We start from the raw sequence: 21,177 nt of genomic DNA, 5'->3' as shown, positions 1-21,177 counted from the left end.
GCAAAAATTAAGTCAGCAATGGCTTATTCAAGTAAATGCCACTTCAGAGAAAAGGGTGTATGAAAATATTGCTTCCTTTATTATATTTATAAAAAGGAAGAAGTAACAGCGTTAAATCATAAACAATAACTTCACATTATATTTTCGGAATTAACGTTTCCCTATTCCCGTAGTCTTTCTTTGCACTTATTTGATATGACTATTAGTTTTAATTTAATGTAAAGAAACTGTTGTTCTCGTCATGTTGTTGTGTTGTTGAAACAAGTCCGTCGTATACTGTATTGCTGACGGCGGGATCGCTAGCATAGCTTGTTTTTATTGTCAGGCTAACTCCATTTCGACCCATAGTTACTCGTCCTCGGGAAAGTAACTTCTTAACTCTCTCAGGCTGCTTTGCTGATCGCCTATTGGTTGTTAGAAAGATGGAAATCTGATGTTAGAAACGTTGTTTCCTCGTAACAAAACGCCAAATTAAAATTTCTTTATTGATAGTTTGTTGATAAGAAGGATAAGGAACTTCTGCGAATCGTTTCATTTTTTGGCGCAATTGTATAAAACGCCATCATGCTCATCCGGTCCGTCCGTGGACAGGAGCGGTTTCACTTTATAATCACGCTGGACTTAATCTTGCAGGCTCCGATTCAATAAAGCTACCAGTGTTAAGGGTATTTTTAGTAATATGAAAGTCGCATTTATATTTCTTGAGTATGCAAGCTCTCCTTTCGCCAAGATTACAGTATACGAGGCGAACATTGAATGGTATTCGGTTTGTCACTGTGTGAGAAATTTAATGGTCATATTTTGTAGTAAACTTATCTATTTGGAGTAGGATTTAATTTACTGAATGGAAAGAAAGCGGCTGGCTTCAAAAAAGTTTAAAATTATATATGCATAGCAGAATGCAAAAATTGAAGAACCTATGGAGCTGCTGCGTACAGAAACTAGCAGAAGAAAGACCAGAGAGAAGAAAGCATTACCACTAAAGGATTAATTTTACATCTATAAAGCGACTGAAGGCGGGATTTTGGAAATATTAATGACATAAAGGTCCAGTAGAGTATGCGTCGTCACAGTGGAACAACAGTGAAATTTTGACAAAGTAGAAGCTTCAGGATAAGCAGCAACAGAGTACAATAGCGCAGCAAAGGGAATAAGAAGGAATAAGAATATCAACTGTTGGTGTTTTGTTGGTGGTTAATGCTGTTGTTGCTATTATTGTTGGAAGTGGTGTTGGTAGTGGTGGCAGTGTTGATGATGCCTTCAGACAGTGCATTCTAAAAGTAGCAAGCATAGATCAACGACAGCAGCAGTACCAGCGATGAAAGTACAATAAAACTCGCTGGATTTACTTTGATGAGAATATTAGCGCCCCAAACAGAGTTAAAAGAGAGAAAAATAAAAAGCATGTTTAATTTATTGTAGAAAAGAATATTATTTTAAAAGCGGAGCCGCGCGTAAGTCATGGCTTGATGTTGTTTTTTTCTGAACACGCTTTCACTGTCGATCGAAGAAGTCGCTTTATCCTACTTATCAACAGTTGATAATACCTTTATTTAATGTTCAGTTTGGCAAAACTCGTACCAGTCGGTCGTGTATTAGACAATTAGAAGACGTAATGTTTGAAAGGAATTTAAGTCGAAATTTGGTAAGCAATTTGTTTCTCGATTACGTTTTGTCAAATAAGTGCAACCCTAAGGCTTTGAAAAACTTATCAACTGAAACTGAACAACACAGAGTTACATACCTTGTTGCTGTTGTGGCTGATTTTGTAAAATCTGGCTCCCTGTTAATCAAGAAATAAGGGTAACGGAGTTAGATAATAAAGTTTCTTTTCACTCTTTTGCGGTTTTGTCACTTGCTTTATTTAAAGGTGGAGTTTAAAGATGACCAGAGAGTCAAAGGTAACCTTCTTCTAGCACCACTACTGTGAAATGTGTTCCATCAAGTTTGTGGATAAATTATTATTTATCGCTGTTTAATTACATGTTTAATTTTTCATAACTTTTATTCTATAGACCTCCAAATGTGGCTTTGATATACTCACTTGCAGCGAGATCGTCCGCAGGGTATTGTGTCAGAGCCTCACTTTGGGGCGTGTACTGCGGGAAGGCTGGAGCGGATTCAGGGAAGGTCTGTCCTGACATATCTTGCATACCACTCATTGTGATGTTCTGCTGTGGAATATCAGATCTAAACTGCTGCTCAGGGAACTGGAAAGCTCCTTGATCGACTGCAGGCATCATGGGTTGACTTTCTATTGGTGAAAATATACCATGGACCTTTCAGTCTCAAGCTTCAAATATTACCATACGCTTCTTAAAATATTGGTTCTTAGGGTGATATATGCATATTCGAAGAAAAAAGTTGTTGAAAAAACTTGAATGTGAACTAACGTCTTCTTCTTATGCTTTTTTGTAGATAGTTCTTTGAGTTGTCTCACTAAAACCGTAAGGATGCCACTATCTTGGAAATCTTAAATAAAGCGCGTCTGTCATTAGGTATCGACGGAGTTAAATTCTTCCTGGGACAGGGAATTTATTGATTAAGAAATCTATGTCTCCCTGTATAGCCCTAGAATTAACGGCACCTTAAAACCAACAATGGTTTCTGCAATATTTAGGTTTATTTTATCAATAGCCCTCAACCCAAGCCCAAACCTAGAGGACTTGTAGTGTTCTATTAGTGCAGGACTTACCTTCCTCACTCAATCATTGATTAAAACGTGGTAAAGTACCAAGGGTATTGAATACTATTCTTACCTGGCTGCGGTATTGAACTTTTCTTTTTTGCCAAGGTGGAGAGTTTTTCTAGTTGAGAATTTTTCCATAAGATAAGAGGATCAGAATGAGACGATACTAAATTAGAGGCGGTCTTCGAGCGAATAGGCTCCATCGATGCTCCGGTGCCCATGTTTCGCACGTATTCATACGGATCAACAATTTTATCTTTTTTGTCCTTGTCGTCTGAGGTCTTGTTTTGTGATGCTTCTGCTTTATCCTACCAAGAGAAACGATAACAAAGAAAGAGTGTGAATTCACGAAGACAGTAAATATATTCTGACAGTCAATTATATTTTAACCATATCATCTGAAAAGTCAACACTATTAGAGCTGTGTCACGTGAACAGTCAATACCACTTGATTTTTATCAAATGAACAGTGAACAGCATCTGGTCTGTATTAACTTAACAGCCAATACAACTTGATTCGAACTTGACATGTATCAAATGAACAGTCCATTCGACTTAGCTTGTATCAACTGAACGATCAATACGACTTGACGTAAATCATGTGAGCAGTCAATATTACTTGTACTTGTCGTCTATCAAATAAACAGTCAACGATACTTGACCTGTATCAACTGAACATGCAGTACTGACTTATTTAACTGTTTCTCTACCTCTTTCGCTGTCTCGGTTACGTTCTCCTGCTGAAGGGCGGGTGCAATTTGAACTGGTTGGATCTCCTCTGGTTGCTCATCTTGTGCGGCTCCTTCGTCCTCGTTTTGTTGTTGTTCTGCTTCTTCTTCAGGTGTGGCCATGATGTCCGACCTCGCCACGTTTGGTTGCTGCTGGAACTGGCCATAAAAAGCGGCCAAAGGGTCACTTCCAGCGGGTTGTGGATAATTATACGCATACCCATTGTTGCCGTAGCCCATCATTCCATTATTGGGAGCCATCATCATCATATTAGGGCCTTGCATCATGTTAGGAATCATGTTCCTCTTGGCACTTTCATCGTACCCTACGGGAAACCCCATCTGCTGCAAGATGTTGGTAGCAGGCGGAAGAGGAATGCGAGACTTCTTTGATAGTTCCTGCTCTTTTTCTTCTGCTGCGCCCTCTAGTGCCTCACCAAGCATCTTCAACGCAACACCTCGATACACATTTACAGCCTTAGCTATCTCTTTCAGGTCAATCTTTGGATAGACGGATACTTGTGGGGCTACTACTGGTCTTGGAATTGAACTATGCTTTTCGTTAGCTCTGCTTACAGTGCCAGTTGCAAGATCTATTGATAACAAAAAATGGGAATGCATTTAAACCCATATCAGATGCCAACCGTCAAAACGTCACCCATTAACCAACGAAATATAGAAAACAAAATTCCTCTCGTACGAGACTGAAACACGCACTAGTGAAAGAGTAATGGGATGTACTTGGATGAATAGTGACCACCGGTGCCATATAAATACTGAACTTTTTGTCAGGTATCTCGGACTGTTTCTAGGTTAAGCAAAGTTAAAGAAACATTTTTGTGAAAAGTCAAAATTTAATTTTTTGCAAAATCGTTTAGCTAAAAGAGTATTTATAATTGCAAAAGTTACATGAACAATGAAGGACCTTTGGAAGTCCTATTAATTGAAGGCATTTTTAACCAACTCAATATTGCCAAACAATTTGTTCGTGGAGAATAGTGTGATATATTCTCGGACTTTAAGAAATGAACGGTTAAATTGCTGGCTTTTCTAGGATTTTTCGTCTAACAGAAGCAAAGTTACCTTCAGCCAGACTCCCAGATCCTGAGCCTATTTCAGCTGCTCCAACAGTTGGCGCTGCAGTGACCGGTACAGCAGCTGCCTCACCAGATCCAGATGCTGCCTCATTAACCTCATCTTTCTTTTGAGAACCTGATCCTGCTTCACCGCTACCAGACGACTGTAAGATGTCGTCATCTGAAACTGACGTCTCGTCCATTCCGGACGCGCCTGAAGCTGAGCCAGAGTCTCCTGCAAATTTTGCCATCAAGACTTTGTGGATTGGTTGAGGAATCCCAGACTTTTTATATTCCGGATCGTCATCTGTCGATAACAAAAAAATTCGAAAACATTGACCAATCTTTTTTCTTTTTAAAAAACAATGTTTATTTACAAATGATCAAGTCAGTAGATTATTTAGCTGGCTGCTGAAGCTGATGGTAAATCTACGCTATATGTTGACAGGTTTTTTTTCTTCCGTCAAAGTTTCAGTTCGTCTTGGTGTCGTTTGCAAAAAGCTTTGATATAAAAAAATAATAATAGAAACTTGCACTGACTTGACTGTTTTCAGGTAGCGTTAGTTCCCACTAATATAACAATTAGAGTGCCGCACTAACCTTCATCGCTGTCATCATCCCAATTGCTGGAACCGGAACCGGAAACTTCATCAGCGTAGTACAAACTTGCTGAACCTGAATCATACTCTTCATTTGCCGACCCAGATCCTTCATCATGTTTGATCTCTGTGCAAGAAGAACGGTGAATAAATGAGGCTAGTTAAGTTCCTATATACAAAACGTCAAAAGTCGTACATGCGGACTTTTATGTTTTTTTTCATGGAAATACATACAAACAAATTTAATATACGCTATTCTTGTGTCACAGAACAACTTGATCGGTGATACACAGTATAAAGGGAAACGTATTAAATGCAAAGTTTACTTTCATGTAGAGAGTTTAAATAATCACGACAAGCCCGCAGAAGTATTGTTTTCATTGGAGACGAGAGCCCTTCGCATATCGCACCCCAACCCCACCCCCAACCATGTCTTCCAGGGTTGCAAAAGTACTGCAAGGGAAACGTGTCTTGTCCACTGAAGAAAACATAAGCGTAATCTTGTCTTGGTTTCTGTGGTATAAAGCAATTAGGCGAAGTGAACTTCCCCTGTATGGGATGCTAGCACATCGTAGGAACCTCCTTGGTGTTGTGAAACGCATTTATAGAATAAAGTGCCTTGCCCAAGAACACAGCATGTGTCACTGGCCGGACTGCCCGTCCGGATAGCAACAACCTAACCATTAAGTCGCCACGTCTCCCATGAACAATTACAAGTCTTACAATATTTATACACAAAGGACTCCTACCACAAAAATGGCATGATTTCTTGCATTGAATCTTCATAAGATCAGGATACTTAGTACAATAGTCATTTTTAGCCATCTCAGGACAAGTGTCAAACTGATCATCACATTGATCTGGTGTAAGGGAAGTAGGGAAGTATAATGGTAAGTACATTTAATTAACATTTAAAACTACAGACTGAGGACATCACCTTTGATTATCTTAATCAGATCCAGAATAAATTTCTGGAATCTGATTCATCTGTCCTACTTCCGTGACCGATCGTGGTCAAACACCGAACGGGAAGAGACGCTTTTGGCAACATGAGCGCAAAAAGCTCTATTAAAATTTATATCAATCAGCCAGTTTCTTCACGACAATCAATCGAACTGAATATTTGAGAACAGTTCCTTCTTCATTTCCTTTTTCTACGTAAAACAGAGAAGAAGCTTTCTAAAGCTACGAACTGCTTTACAAATTCATCTTAAGTGTTTTCTCTGCAAATACAAGAAAAGCCTGTCTTTCTCCTAGTAGTGACTGTGATTTTTTTCTGACCCTAGCAACTCTAACTGAGACTTTATTTCTTGACAAGACAAACTATCATGATGTACCTTCTTCTATCACGGGCTTCTTGGGTTTCAGTCCCTGATAGACTGGCACAGCCTGAAGGCCCTGGACTGGAATTCCTGCCGTCTCTTGAGGCATACCGGCTGCCATTGCGTCGTTCATAGTTGTATCTGTAAAATAAAACCGGACTAAGAATGGATGCGCAATAAAACAGAAACAAAGACGAATAAGCTACATAAGTATCACGTTTTCAACGAATTGCCATGATATTTCGGTGACTTACTCGAAGCGCTGTTTTAATCTTTTCGTTGAACAAAGAGCGGTAGAGTGCTTCTCCTTCTGGTGGTCACCAAGGACTATCGAGCGAGTAACGTCTGACTATGTGTCTGCTATTTGATAATGGAATTAATATTTTCTCCATTTTTTTACACTTCAGACAGTGTTTTTTCTTCAGACAGCACGTTCTCTTCGTTTCACGTTTTGCCATTCTTTTACTTTCTTTGTTCTAACGTTTGTAGAAAAAGGCCATCAAGGCTTGTGAAGACCCAGTTAGGCATCAATAACTTTTTCCACACAAATTTAACAATACCCATTCCAACGCAGTACTAATACCATTGTTACTACACGGTACTAATCTACTTTAACTTTTCTACATTGTCATTATAATGGAATAATACGAATTAAACTAAAACCATTCTTACTCATTGGAAATGCATTAGCGACATTTTCTGGACCTGGCATTTGCATATCAGACGGCGTGGCCACCTGAGGAGCAAAGGCCTGTTCCGGGGCCTGGGGAACACCTCCTTGCACTTGGTCAAGTGCCTGCTGAGGGCTCTGTAGTGAGGCATCTGCTGGAGCGTCGGCGAGAGGTTGCGTTGGAGTCGGAACTGCCGCAAACGGTTGTGCAACAGGAAGGGCCTGGGCTTGGTCACCAAAAGGTATTTGCGCCGGGTTTACATCAAGAGCTGGGGCCTGTGTTTGAGGATAGCCTTGAGCGTTTGGTGAATCTTGTTGCTGCTGCGGTTGCTGAGGTAAATTCACAGACAGCGGGCGCAGACCACCAGCGTCAGTGAGACCCGGTATCACAGACTTCTTTGCAGCGTCCTGGCCTGTGTCAGTTAAAACGAAACCAAAGTAACAAATGTTAACACAATCTGTTAAGCTTTGCAGCGTGTTTGGGGCAACAGAGATGAAATGAATATTGCTACAAGCAGCAAAATTGATCGGCTTGTTTTTTTAATTTTTATCAAACGACAGAGTTTACCGGGCAGCTTGGTAAAGTTTGGATTTGTTTCTCTGACACATGAACACCTAAGTAAAAAAATTGACTTTCTACTAACCCGCATTTGCAATCATATTCTTTTTCATCAGCTTTGTGTACGGTGAGTACTTGTGAAGCTGTAATGGAAAAGAACCCTTGAATGGGGCTGCTGACTTACGAACGGCTGGAGCCTGGGGCGCAAATGCTGGCGCCTGAGGGATTGCTGAACGAGCAGTTCCTGGAATGTCCATTGTATTGTTAACTGTGAGAAAACAAAAGGCATGCGCAATGAGTCATTCCAAGAGCAAGAGCGAGGAGAGTATGGGGTAAGGTTGATGGTTAAAGGTTAAAGTTCGTCCAATTCAAGGGATCGAAGTGTAAAAAAATTTAACCTTTAAAGCGTAAGCTGATCTGTATCTTGCACTTTTAAAATTAGTGTTTAAAAGATTCTTCGCCTTTGATTATAGTATGTAATCCTTCCTTCCGTGACCTTACCTAAAGGATTGGACAGCATATCTGCAGCAACAGGAACATCTGTCTTCTTCACTATCGTGGGGTCATATAATGAGTTATCATCGAATCCCGCCGCAGCAAGATTATCAGCAACAGTTTCCAACGAATTTTGAGTTTGTGCAGGGAAATACTCAGCATTTGGAGACGACTGTTCATTGGAAGATTTGTCGTTCTCTTCTGTCTGCACTACTTTATTTTGGCTCTGGTCCTCGGTAGAGGGTAACTTTGCGTCTACACCCTGTGTCGTCACATTTTGTGACGTCAAGGACGCTTCCGTCGAACTTTGTTGAGGAGCAGTTTGTGCTGCGGTAGAAGGAGTTACTGAGTTAGTACTCTCCGGGGTAGCAGCGGGGGATTCCGAACTGTCTGTATTGTCTTTTATGTCGGCACTGCTACTGTTATTAGAGTTGTTAGTGTTTTCGCTTGGTGTCGTAGCGGAAGTCGCGTCTGTTTGATTTGACGTCTGAGTCGGTTGTTCCTGTTGGTTGTCTGTCGTCATCGTTTCACTCTGTGTGCTACTGTCTTCGGAAGGCTTCGGCAACTCACCCGAGCCCGACCACAGTTCCGAACCCGAACCGGAAAAGTCGTCATTGTCACTGTCACTATCCTCGAGGTTGAGTTTTGTTAAACTTGTTGCACTTGGATCATTAAAGATCTCGCCGAGCAGAGCATCAGGAGCGCTTCGACGGTCAACAGCAGACGCCGGCGGCCGTAGGTCTGAAAGTTAGTTTAGCAGCGCTTTAGTTAGTAAACACTAACGAGGATTTAGGAGCGTTAACAATGGCACTGTTAAACTGGTAGGGTAAAACTGACATCTGGGGTTAGGGCTGCTTTTGATTATAAGGAATTTAGCATTATGCACATGTAAACACATTGAAGTTTTTGTATACCGTTTATCAGAGACTGAAAGAAATTATACCTATTAAAGAATGGTTTTCTTACATTTATTTTCTTAAATAAATATTACAAGAGTTTTTACGGCTCCGAGAACATTTAAAATACTCGGTATAAAGAAAACTGCAAGTTATCCTGCAATTCAGTACTGACAAGAACACTTCAGAAACTTTGTTCAGATTTAGTCATGTACTGATATCGTTATCACAAATGCATTTAAAAAACCATTTAAAATTTATCTAATTACTTCAGCCATGTAGGCACATTAATATATTCTTCAAAACTCGAAAAACTTCGGGATCACCCTGCGAACAGAGCCTAGCTTCTTTTCGAAGAAGGAAAAAACCGGGAGTGGAGTTATGGCTCTGCTAGCAGAGTAGATCGGTATTCCTGTTAATTTAAAGTTGGTAGTTTAAACCCTTTTCTTTTTGCGATATATTGTTTAAGACGTCCAGTAAAGAAAAGCTGTCAAAAAACACGACTTGTTTCACGTTTTCGCAAATTGACGAGTGTTTTTTGGAACTATGTAGAAACGGCACAAACAGAAAACTAAAACGCTTTCTATTTCTTGTAGCAAATATTTCTTCTTCTGCAGGTTAATAAAAGGAAGCTTCTAGCTAATCCGAGTGGCTGTTTTCTAATTTTGATTATTTACCTATTTACAATGTCCATTTTTAAGCGGAACATTCCAAAACCCAGCCTGTTAAACGTTAGAGTCTAATGGTAAAAGTAGAGTTCGGTACTAAAAGAACCTACCTTAACTGCAACTCGCTGATATTTATTTTGGATTTACAATGCAGTTATAAAATAAACTGTAAAAACATTTCAGAAGGTGTTTTAGAATTAGGGGAATGGAGCTGCTCGTGTTTTTTTCGCTTACCTTTCGCTCTTGATAGTGGTACTAATGTTATTATTAAAAGTAAAAAACCAAAACCCATAATTGAGTTGGTGGCAACCTGAAAAGATAAACAAAGAAAGGTAACAGTTAACCAATCATTCGCGCTAGCCTAGCAGTTATGACTGAGAATAACAAAATATAGTTAGAGGTTCATGTAAGGCGTACGGCGGAAAGGTCGACCTGATCGACATTTAGTGCTCGAGACTCTCGCTGACATCTTGAAAGAAATTACTGCTAGGACATGGAAAAAAATATTTATAGCGCCCTGTCGCTTTGTTTTTGAGTTCACTGGACTGTGTTGTTTCACGTGGACTATTAAGTTTGTTTTAATGAATTAAAGTTAGTCTGGTCTCATCTTTACCTAAAACAGCTGAAACAAGGAATTAAAAAGCTATGCCAAAACACTGTTCTGTGATTTAGTTTGAGTCCCACCGAGGATGAAAACGATTCAATTAAATAAGACCATTTTAAAAGAAAACAGGTAGAATGTTAAGACAGTGAGGAATAGTTTTGATTGCACGTCTAGTTAAGAAATCTGTAAAATATCATCCAATTATGTGAAGCGATGATTTGTTACCAGTTCTGTCGTCACGCGCGCAAAAAGAAACCTGACTTTCAAATAAAATTCAAGAAGGTGACACGATTTACGACTAACATGATCTCAATTTGGCCTTTGGCCGGGCTGCTGCAGTACTAGCAAATTATCAAATGACTCCGAAGCACTTTGTTTAAAAAAAAAGAAACAAGTTAAAATAAAAGAAAGTAAGTTAAAAGCTGGAAAAGATTAAATTAAAGTTTAGAAAAATGGAAGCGATAAAACATATTTTCTGCACATGACACGACAGGAAGTTGCAATGTCTAAAGATGAGAATGATTCAAGCAATTCACAGTCATGACAATATTGAAACGCAGTTGCTCAACAGATAACAAACTTATGAGCTTTCCAATTGCCTGCTCCTGGACATGATATGTGACAAGTTTTAACAAAAATCATAGCACAGAACTGTATCAAAAATCTTGTGAGATTTCCTAGCTTCTCAGTTTATCCAACGGCCTTGATTGCCCAATAATACGGCAAAGTTGACATAGTTTTTCTTTTGACTTAGTAACACTTCGCAGAATGTTTTTTAACTCGCAAGTAAATGATAACAATTTCACAAGGCCGGCTTTGCATATGCACAGTAAAAGATAGTCTTCTTCAAGAAGTCAAGGGCTTTTTGCATGAATCCGTAACATACTCTGGTTAGCCTTTGCCCTAAATGGTAAAGCGAAGAAAACTGTGCAGTCTGTTTGTCAAGGAAAAAGAAAATTGTGCAAGTAGCACAATCAAGTGTCGACGAAACAAGATGACGACCAATGAAGATATGTTCTTGACTGATCTTGTTCTAAACTTTATAATTCAAGGTTAGAGCAAAATCAAAATACTCGGCGGGTATCGTCACTAACAACTGACATGATAAACCAAACTCGAGATACTTTATAACTAAGTGGATATATACCAACTCTATATATACCTAAGTTTTACCTTGTTTCTAAATTCCCAAAACAGAAATTTAATCCTTTTACCCGCCAAGATGCAAGGCCAAGTACACAACAAACTAAATTGACCTTAACTCACATACGAAAAGACTTTTTGCACATTCCAGCAACGGTTAAACAAGATGCAAAATCACCAAATATTATAAATAGGAAAAGTAGGATGGTCCATTCATCTTATCTCCATAGAGTTATATGATATCAACCTCCCATGAGATACGGCGTACCAAGATGTAAAATAGAAATCGTCCTGACACTTACCCGTTTGATAACTCAAGCTTGATACGGGTTTTAAATCCTAAGGCACAGCTCTCGTGCTAAAAATACATGTAGTTTTCCCCTTTTTACCACATGAGCGAATTTTGTCTTTTCGCTTTTCTAAGGAAATTCGGCAAGTAATTCGACTTAGTTTTGTAATCGCAAGCGATTCTGGAACAGATTGCAGTTTTCCTAGGTCAGCCGTCATTACAACATCGCATTTGCATTTGATTATGTCATTTTGTTTCCCAAAATCACAGGTCATGTGAATAATTTACCGAGCGTGAAAATTCGATTGTGTTCTTGACACCTCTCTGGGCTTTCCACCAAGATCAACTTTCCCGGGACCAAACAATTCATATTCGGAAAAAAGAAGTCTACCATAATATCACCACTCAACAGGGAGGTAAAAATATATTGTTGATCAACTATTCTCGTTTTTTTAGTGTTTCTTTTACGTACAAAACAAAAAGGCAACTGCTAAATTTAAGACTGCAAACTTTGCTCAAAGTATTAAAAATCCAGATCTGCTCGCCTTATTTGACTAGAACAGCTTTTTACCCGTTACTAACCAACTTCTTAGCTCTTACTGACCTCAAAGCGCTGTTAAATTCATATTTGTCCCTTGCAAAATCGTCCCTCCAGTCTCTCCAGATTTTGTTTCCAACACTCGTTAATTATGCAAAAGTTACCTAAACATCGTAGAATGTCCCAACAAACGACCACAAGCTAGTGTTTAAACAACACAAACACAACAGAAAAAGGCGGGAACACGCTGGCCTATCGTTCGCGCCAAAAATGACGGCTTCCCGGGGAGTAATGAACGTTGATTGGTAACGATCCTTCGTGTGTATTTACCGATGAAAAGCAAATAAACACAGATTTATCGAGATGTTACTGTCAGAAAATCTACTAAGCTTAAAACTCTTGATATCAAAACGAGAATTCAATTCCGCTTTCGTTCTTGGGCGTTTTGGCAAAGTGTATTGTTCTCAGACAAGGGAACATGTGTCTCACCGTAAAGGTATGTGTGTATAACAGTTTAAATGTTTACGTGAAAATACTTCTTATTTTCACTTTCCACTTTTTTATGTCAATCCCAAACAATACAACAATTTTCCGGCCCTTAATTTTGCAGGTAACCAGCGAAAACGAAACATTTCATCCGAAGCAATAGAAACTCTTCTGTGTAGGTCAGTAAGCCTTCCATTACAGTTAATTCAGCAGTTTTTCAGCAGTTTTCATATCAACTGATTTTCAACTGTTAATTTGATTTTATGGTGTGTTGATTTTACTGGAGTTGTTTTGTTACACGGCTGTTAATTTATGTCAACATATACCAGTAAGAACAGGTCCACCTTTTGTTGTGATACCTTAGAACACACAAAACTACTTCAACAAATGATATCATATTGGAAATAAACTGATCGTATTAGAAAAACTGAAATTTTAGCATCTGAAAGTACCATTTGTATTCAGAATATCGACTGAAAACCTGATTTCCTAGTGTTGAAAGGAAATTTAAATATGGTAAGTTGTTCATTAGTTCAGAGGCCAGATTTTGGTGAAAAATCTTTTGCAACTGAGTAATTAATGCCCCAGTAGATAGTTAATTCAATTCACAAGTTTCTATTTTCGCGTTTAATTCTTCTAGTTTTCATCAATTGAGGACTTCAAGGTTCCAGGTATTTCAATCCGTCTCTCGTTTGTTTGCTCGTCGCTTGTTTGTTTAGTTAATAAGTTAATTGTTTGATTTTGCGCTCGAATAACCTGTGATCTGGACTGAACCGAACTTAAAACTGTTTCTGATTGGTATTGTCATAAAACTTGGAGGCTAGTTGAATTTTTGAACAAACTCATATGCAGTACAAGGTATTTGTTTTACCGTAACAACTTACAACATTCTAAACGCAAGAAAAGAAATTAAATTGTTTTGATAACGTTTGATAGATCAAGATCATAGACGCAATATTATATAACCCGTCCCTAAGAAGGCTGAGTACAGCGCATGGCAGACGGATGGAAACTTATCAGTGCATGGTACATTTTGTGTACCAAGCGGTACGCAATGCGAAACCTGGCTCAGTAAGAACTAACAGTGTATTATGATCTTAAAAATTTTCAGCATTTCAAGCTTCGCGTTTGGCGTGCTGTGAGAAAACTTTGTAAAATTCTGAACTTCTCTCTGTTCAGGTCAGTAATCAAATTTTGCAGCTACTACAAAATAACATTGTTAAAAAAGTGACCATACCTTTTAGGCCAAATCAGTTCGTTGTTGTCCTAGATGTTCTTTTGTGCCCCTGCTCCATGACTGAGGTTTTTCCCATTTCCATTGAAAATCGCCCTATTGTCCTAGGCACTTTTGTTCTGTGAATAAATGGCAACACTTTGCTTAGAGAAAACGAAGGCTAGGTTAACACCTACATAATGATCAAAGGTGAATGCTAAAGATTTCAAGCCACGGTTTTAAAAAAACTGACCTTGAGATGATCATTAGTTCTGCTGTCGCGACAGTGATAAAGCTCAGTTCAAAGACATCCTTTCCAATCTTGTTACGTTTTGACCATCCGTTGCCCTTTTTCGCTTCCTATCATTTCTTTAGTGTTTTTTCTACAGTTTTAACCCGTTATTCGTAGTAGATTTCGTAACAGGATCACTTAGGGAAGTAAGACTGCGCCTATATTTAACATTTATCCTGCAAAATCGCGCATAATACCGAATGATACCTAGCAGGCAAGGCAGTACAATCCTCGATATAACGAACCTCTATATACCGAAGTCCTCGATATAACAAACGACATTTTTCGTCCCAGTATTAGAAAAATATATGAGAAAGTACCTCGATATAACGAAACCTCGTTTATAGCGAACATATTTTGCCAGTCCCTTGGCTCTTCGTTATATCGAGGTTCCACTGTAGTTGGCAAAAATCAGACGATATTTCGCAAGATTGCGCAGGATAATTGTTTTATTATTAAACAAACTGTCAACAAAAAAATACTGGTATTTTACAGCTTAAAATACCGAGGTTATGTAGCGTTTTGCAAGACTTCGGACAAATCTTGGCAACCTACGTATTATAATCTAAGACACATCACTACCAAGGAGAAGACAAAAACCGTTTACTGCTAATTTTACGTTTATTTTTTGTTTGTCATCGTTGACCTATCCTACAACATGTACAAAGTCACTAAAAATTGTAAATCACAACTTTTTTCTAAGGTAAGATTATTTTCTTTATATGGAATACTCTTACTAGTAATCTCTACTTTATTTTGAGTTTAATATAAAACGTGATCTCATCTTCACTAGTTTAACTAAAAAAAGGTTTGTGGTAAACCTTGTCGGAAACGGTTCCCTTCATTTTATATATGATACAATAAAGAAAGGCCTTTGCCAAACAGAATCATTGCGATGAATTAATGACAGTAACTGATCATTTTGAAAAGATCAGTATCTTTATAGGAACCAGCAAATATGGTTCCAAATTAGGATTAAACGATAATCGGACTCAGCTATCATGACGCCATAAATACTTTCAACTTAAAGATGAACGCGTATGAATAACATATTGAATATAAACCATTATTCAGTTAGATCTTCAGTTGCAAATTAATGGATATATTCTAGTCATTTCATGCTAGCTTTTGCTTCAAATACTATAGTGTCATAAAACAGTTTTAATAACTAACATTTGTGCCCACAGCACTTTGTACTATGACACTTATCTTCACCAAAGTCCAAACGGTCCAAGCGAAGTTGAAAATGCCTTCGTATTCTTTATGAAGATGCAGAAGGCGTGTTCCATCCATTTATCTATTAATATAAAGCAATTGAATACCACAATCCTGCAGGGTCTCCATTATATCCACACAAGGCTTTGCTATGTGCATGTTTAACCATATAATGTGCTTTGTCCATTCTGGTTCCAAAATATCACTTGATAGCTGGGGAGAAAGACGCAAGGTTTGGATAAGAAAAAAAGCTAACTAAGAACATCTCATTTCTAGAACAACATACTTAAAATACGGTAAATATTCCCTTGGGCGTGAGTGACACTGGAATGGTTTTATCTTGGATGAGTACCTTATTCCATTTGAAAAATATATATAAGTAGGTCGGTAGAAACAAGTTACATACTGAAAACAAAGTTCTACAAAGATCTGTATAATGTCTCGGTATGGCTTTACAAAAATTCAAAATCGAGTAACCAGTCAGACACTTCATGGATCTCTGTTGAGGTAAGTCGTCAGTTTGGAATCTGATGGGTTGAATTCATTTTGACATCTCTCTAGCTGCAGGGAAGGTTAAAAGAAGTTTTCCCCTATCTTTTGTACGGCTGCCACGCACGCTAAGTGAGACGTCTGTGTAATACGCACAGCCTCTTGGTAGACAATTTATGGGCCATTATAAGAATAGTGTTATAGCTAAGATAAAGTTAAAGCAGGGAATGCTCAGTTCCTTCTATGAGACGCGCCTGTAGGGAAACATGGTAGTTGTATTCAATAAAACATGCCCTTAAGTATAACAACCATGATTTCCTGCAGGCGCGTCTCATTAGGGGATTGCGTATTAATGTTCGATGCAGAATGTCAAAATAGCCACTTAAAGTTACTCCCTTCGCCCTTCCCTTTGACACAAAATCTTCATTGTAAAAAAATGTTTCAAAATGTAAGTGCTGTTTTGTAAAGTGGTCAAGCACTTAGCTTTGAGATATCTAGTTTCCAGGCATATATATGTTCACAAGATAGTGTTTTCTTGCAGCACTTGATCTATCAACTTTATTGGTCTTAAAATTTTACAAAAAAGAAAAGAAAGGACAAAAGGAATTGCGCGAGGGAAAATAGTACCTGCGGGGCGCCCCTAAAACTAGATGGCGATAAAATCTTAAATAAAAAAGTTTCTATTTGTCGGCTCTCGTGGCGACCCGGGCGCGTGTCGTCTGGGCGGGCCGGTGGTTCTCGTGCGGCCACTGGGTGAGGGTGATGGCCGCTTCGGGGCTGCCTGCTGGTGTTTTGTCCGGACGTGGATGACGAAAACAAAACTTTGGTTCTGTATCACTGTATCATGTGACGCGGGGTAAAGTGAGATAGGGTGTTTTGGATTTTCTTTTGGGTGTCCGCTTCGGGAGCTTAAAACAAAGAAAAAGTCAAAGTCGAATCTTGGTGTCCGCGGCCGCTTACGGGTGTCGCTTACGGAATGTAAAAATACAGAGTTTGTATGGGAGTTAAAACGGGGTTTCAAACAAGGCGGCCGTAAGTAGAGCTGACCGCTTACGAGAGTGTCCGTTAAGAGAGCTTCGACTGTAGTTAATTAATTACTTACGTTGTAGTTCAAGAAATCTTCTTCTGGCCTTGGCCTGTTCGCTTGCCACTAGCTTGAGGTTTCGCTTCATCTTGAAGTAAGGTGAAATCTTGTGCAACATAAGAGGAAAAGAACTTTTATACGGTGCGGGATTATGTTGAGGTACGAATGATTTTTTATTTTTAGCTGCAGAAGGTGGGTGTGGAATGCTATTTCTTCGATAGCTATTAAAAACCGTCTGTCCAGTTGCAGGAAGATTAGCATCGTAACGGAAAGCCGGGAAACTGGGTATCATGTTATTAACTTGTCCCTGAGTGAGCTGCTGTGGCTGCGGCTTTTGAACGGCATTTAAAGCAGTCCCATAAACTTGATTTCTAGATGCAGCAGGCGGTGGAAATAGAAGGTTTTTTAAAGCCAACTCTTTGTCTATTTGGGTTTGGACGCGATTTACATTTCCAGGTACACTATTTCTTGAACCGGAGTTGTTGTTATAAGGTACAGCATTTGGAGTTGAAGATTTTGTTTCCACAGTCAGAGATGGCGGCCTTGAAGCTGATGTCAATGCCAGTCCAGCATTAAGCTGTTGGGCAGTGGATTTATCAATGTTAATAGAGTCCGTCGGTGCGTTAGGAGGTTGAGTACTTTTCATCCCAGGTGTTGAAAACGATATTTGGCTTTCTCCAGTGACAGTGTTTGATAGGTTGCCTCCATTACCAGGTAAGGGTTTACTATTAGCCTTCGTTTGAGATGCTGGCCCTCGCACTGCTGTTAATCTGGCATTTGGTAGATGGGAGGCAGTATTCTTTTGAGCCGAATTGGCTTGCAAATTATTCATGCCTGTGTTAATTGGCAGATTCTGAACGTTACTCGATGGCACATTCTTGGTTTGTCCCTGCCTTGGAATATTGCCATCATTTGGTGAACCTTTATTGACGCTATCGCCTAAGTTCAGAGAAGCATGGCTCTGAACTGAATTAGCCTTTGGTTGTGGATTGACACTGGATTGTTTAGGCTCACTCTGGCTTCCCTGAACATTTCCAAGGGCACTATTCTGACTTGCTTGCTGTGGGGTAGTCGGCTGTAGTAATGAATGAGCATTTGGTCCCAAAGCAGCACCACCCAGATTGTCACTCAAAATTGCTTCATTGGAATTTGGTTTTGTGGTGGATCCTATGTCATGCAAAGAATTGGTTTGTGTTTGTGACTGAAGATTTGTGGGTTTCAAAGCGACTGGAGCGCCACTCGGTGGACCGTTGTTCATGTTAACTCCGGTAACGGGAGGAGCACTTTGCTGCATGGGTCCAACAAACACGGTATTTGGAATTTTGGCAGCGAGATTTTGCTGCCATGATTTATTTCTTAAAAACTCTTGGTTTCGTTGGCCATTCGGCTTCTGGATTTTGCCTTGGTCAATCCAATGTCCCTGGACGTTCCCGTTACGATTTACACCAGCAACAAACAGCTTGATCCCTGCATTTGATGGATTGGACTTTTGTTTCTGAAGCCGCTCTTGTTTTTTGATGTCCTGCAATTTTCTTGCATAAGCACTCGCCTCAATTAGCTTTCGTGACCAGTCCCTGTAGTGTGTTTGATGAGGATAGTAATAAGAAGTATATCGTCTTTGAGCCTGTGCGTTGAATGTTTTGGGATATTGTGAACCTGCATAAGCTGATTGTAGCTGTTTGTTCGGTCGGATTGGTGCAACATTCCTGAAGGCCGAATTGTATTGATATCTTGGAGCCGGAAAATTCGCTCTTGTTAATGGACGTCCATACTGAAGTCTACTTTGGGAAGGTCGATATAATAATGGACGAGAAATCTGGCGTTTATCGTGGCCCTTTTTCTTTATCTTGGCAGCGTCTGAATCTGCAGAAAAAGAGCAAAAGGTAGTGTTTGTATGTTATTATGTTTGTCAAAAACTATGCAAAAGGTTGTTAAGTTATTTAGATATAATAATATCGAATTAGGGCGCAATTAGGGCGCAGTGCGAGCAATAACGCTACCGTGGTGAAGGGGAAACAGAAGAAGCTGTATTTTTTTAGAGCGTTTATCACAACCATGTTTACAAAGTTACCGGGTAACTTACATGCTAATAGCAGAACGAACGATCCCAGGAGGATCCCAACTGACATACTGAACTTTATGTTCCTTGCAAGCATCATTCCTTTGCCATGTGTTCCTTTAATCAAATGTAAATACTGTTAGTACTGGAATGACAATATTAATGGGACGGGCAAGCTTTCCTAGCGTGTTACGAAGACATACTAACACCACTAAAGTTAAATATATTATTTTATTTTGCATAAAAAACGAGGTCGAGCCTTGATGAAGAGCGCGCGTTTAAACTGTCTACTCCTCTCAGTGGCCACGAACATCCAATATCATCCATTCGATTGTTCATTTATTTATTGCTGCCGGAAGCTCGAAATAACAGGCAAATAGCGGATGTTCGTGCAGGCTAGTCCTCTTTGATGTTGATAATTAGCCACAGTTATTGTAAAACACTGTACCAATTTCCTCAAAATGCATTTTTTTTTTTTAGGTGCTGGCATTCTACTAAGCAGAAGTGGATGGGTGGTTAAGAAAACGCACCATCGCTAAAAATAGATTGAGAGGAACTGTTACGAAAACAAAAGAGGAATTCTCCCCTACATGTTCTCTTGCCGTAAATGAACTGGTAGTAGCCTGAGTGAATTGAGGTAAATCACCCTTTAGAGCTTCCCAATTGGCTATCTTTGACTAAATTCAAACGTCCGAAGCTGAATGAATGTTTTTGAAAGGCAGGTATAACAATACCAGGTGACGTTTAACATAAAAGGCCAGTAGTTGGTGGTCTTTCAAAGCTCTATTCTCCCTGCGATGAACGGTATATAGAGATCACATCTCGTGTAAATTACCTACAGAAACTTAAACGACTAGAAAAATTTCAGTTAAGCAGTCTGTTGCACTATAGTCTGCTTTGTCGTTATGAAGCTTAAGGCTATTTGACGAAGAAATAACTTTAGTAGTTCCCTTTGCGTTCGCCGAACGAGATTAATTACCGCGAAGTTAGCTGATGTTTGAGCTTGTCCAAGAGGATATTTTAAAGTTGCAGACGATGTCGAGTGGTGATATTATTTTGAGACTATACGATCAGTCCAGTTAAATTTATTTAACTACGTTAATTCTCTCTCAGATGAATCAATACAGCCCGTCTTTACCGAACTGGTTATCAGCTATTGTTAAAATAAATTAAACTTAAATAAATAGGAAAACACCCACCAGACTTCCTTTAACTTTGCAATACTTTCATTCCTCTTGGTCTTCCTTCCTCTCTTCAAATTAATAAACTATACATTTTCTTCTTCTTTGTAAAAACGATTTTTTGAAGCCGCACAAACGAATCCCGTGTACCCCAAGACGGTGTATTGGGGGGATCAATAGCGGGTTGCAAGTGACCTGTCGAGTAACATGGTGCGCTATTCACAGTTATTCACGCTTATTACCTAACATGGCTAAGCCCCTTGGTCTTATGGTCAACATTTAAATTGCCGTAAAAGTAGACACCGAAACAAGAATAAAACACTTTCGATAAAAATTACAGTGGAATCCCATATTTTTGAACTTTCAAGGAAAACGCGGGTAAAATTACACGGCTTTTGGTTCGAGTTATCGGGAGTTTCGAAAAATCGAGATTCCACTGTAATATTATAAAACGTTTTCTTGTTAGTTTTAGCTATCAGGCTGTTGCCTATGACGAATGAAGAAAAAAAATAACAGGAAATATTCATGTTAGATTTTCCATGTTGTTTGTTCCCTTCATGGTAATAGAAACAGTTTGACTTCATGGAAAACTATTCCCCCCTGTGGCCATCATTGCATCACTGAGTCATTCTGATCTCCCCGCTGGAAATTGCTATGACATACTTTAAAGAACCTTGATGTTAATAACTACCGAGACGACATTCTTGTAACTCCCGAAGTATTTTTCTTTTTAACGGATCGCATTTGAAAGTACGGGGATTATCAGTAAAACAAATTAGCGAAAGTACGTAATTGGATTTCCCTTAAGGATTTGTTTTGACGATATATGTGCGGGTACCAAAAGAATAAATATATAAAACAATGAAATTGAAACTGTCAACA

The 21,177-nt window shown here is 39.1% G+C and overlaps 3 protein-coding genes across 7 annotated transcripts in view; 1 reads left to right on the top strand and 2 right to left on the bottom strand.

Moving 5' to 3' along the window:
- The window catches only part of LOC144644082 (uncharacterized), a 56,933-nt gene extending 44,525 nt beyond the window's left edge, over positions 1-12,408 (bottom strand). For 2 of the 5 annotated variants that reach the window (XM_078503495.1, XM_078503497.1), the window contains exons 1-13: positions 11,752-11,938; positions 9,937-10,012; positions 8,145-8,879; positions 7,729-7,911; positions 7,087-7,497; positions 6,430-6,555; positions 5,842-5,952; positions 5,094-5,219; positions 4,501-4,800; positions 3,400-4,010; positions 2,760-2,997; positions 2,045-2,254; positions 1,745-1,783 (exon numbers count right to left, since the gene is read on the bottom strand). In XM_078503495.1, the coding sequence (XP_078359621.1) occupies positions 1,745-1,783; positions 2,045-2,254; positions 2,760-2,997; positions 3,400-4,010; positions 4,501-4,800; positions 5,094-5,219; positions 5,842-5,952; positions 6,430-6,555; positions 7,087-7,497; positions 7,729-7,911; positions 8,145-8,879; positions 9,937-9,994 (3,148 nt within the window). In that variant the 5' untranslated portion in view covers positions 9,995-10,012; positions 11,752-11,938. Of the gene's footprint in view, positions 1-1,744; positions 1,784-2,044; positions 2,255-2,759; positions 2,998-3,399; positions 4,011-4,500; positions 4,801-5,093; positions 5,220-5,841; positions 5,953-6,429; positions 6,556-7,086; positions 7,498-7,728; positions 7,912-8,144; positions 8,880-9,936; positions 10,013-11,751; positions 11,939-12,342 lie in introns of those variants that run through there. The other 3 variants (XM_078503498.1, XM_078503496.1, XM_078503499.1) reach the window with 3 other exon arrangements.
- On the top strand, positions 12,396-20,256 carry LOC144644084 (uncharacterized). The gene is made up of 5 exons (XM_078503501.1): positions 12,396-12,772; positions 12,887-12,941; positions 13,403-13,433; positions 13,874-13,941; positions 19,595-20,256. The coding sequence occupies exons 1-5, from the start codon at positions 12,640-12,642 to the stop codon at positions 19,632-19,634; spliced, it is 327 nt and encodes a 108-aa protein (XP_078359627.1). The 5' UTR covers positions 12,396-12,639; the 3' UTR covers positions 19,635-20,256.
- On the bottom strand, positions 14,870-20,582 carry LOC144644083 (uncharacterized). Its single transcript, XM_078503500.1, has 4 exons — positions 20,314-20,582; positions 19,139-19,231; positions 17,074-18,918; positions 14,870-15,695 (listed from the first exon to the last, which is right to left on the bottom strand). The coding sequence occupies exons 2-4, from the start codon at positions 19,212-19,214 to the stop codon at positions 15,685-15,687; spliced, it is 1,932 nt and encodes a 643-aa protein (XP_078359626.1). The 5' UTR covers positions 19,215-19,231; positions 20,314-20,582; the 3' UTR covers positions 14,870-15,684.
- Between the last annotated feature and the right edge of the window lie 595 nt (positions 20,583-21,177).

The sequence above is a fragment of the Oculina patagonica genome, chromosome 2 (assembly GCF_052425735.1).
Source record: "Oculina patagonica isolate OP01 chromosome 2, crgOcupat, whole genome shotgun sequence".
In the NCBI taxonomy this organism is placed as follows: domain Eukaryota; kingdom Metazoa; phylum Cnidaria; class Anthozoa; order Scleractinia; family Oculinidae; genus Oculina; species Oculina patagonica.
The sequence above is the reverse complement of the archived record's forward strand: the minus strand, read 5'-3'. Positions and strand labels throughout refer to the sequence as shown.

What these genes read in the sequence shown, in the direction of transcription:
- LOC144644084 (XM_078503501.1), top strand. Translation starts at nt 12,640, where the DNA reads ATGTTACTGTCAGAAAATCTACTAAGCTTAAAACTCTTGATATCAAAA. An exon ending in ACATGTGTCTCACCGTAAAG is followed by an intron (nt 12,773 to 12,886) that starts GTATGTGTGTAT and finishes TTAATTTTGCAG; the next exon opens with GTAACCAGCGAAAACGAAAC. An exon ending in TGAGGACTTCAAGGTTCCAG is followed by an intron (nt 13,434 to 13,873) that starts GTATTTCAATCC and finishes AAAAATTTTCAG; the next exon opens with CATTTCAAGCTTCGCGTTTG.
- LOC144644083 (XM_078503500.1), bottom strand. Translation starts at nt 19,214, where the DNA reads ATGATGCTTGCAAGGAACATAAAGTTCAGTATGTCAGTTGGGATCCTC. An exon ending in GTTCGTTCTGCTATTAGCAT is followed by an intron (nt 18,919 to 19,138) that starts GTAAGTTACCCG and finishes CTTTTTCTGCAG; the next exon opens with ATTCAGACGCTGCCAAGATA.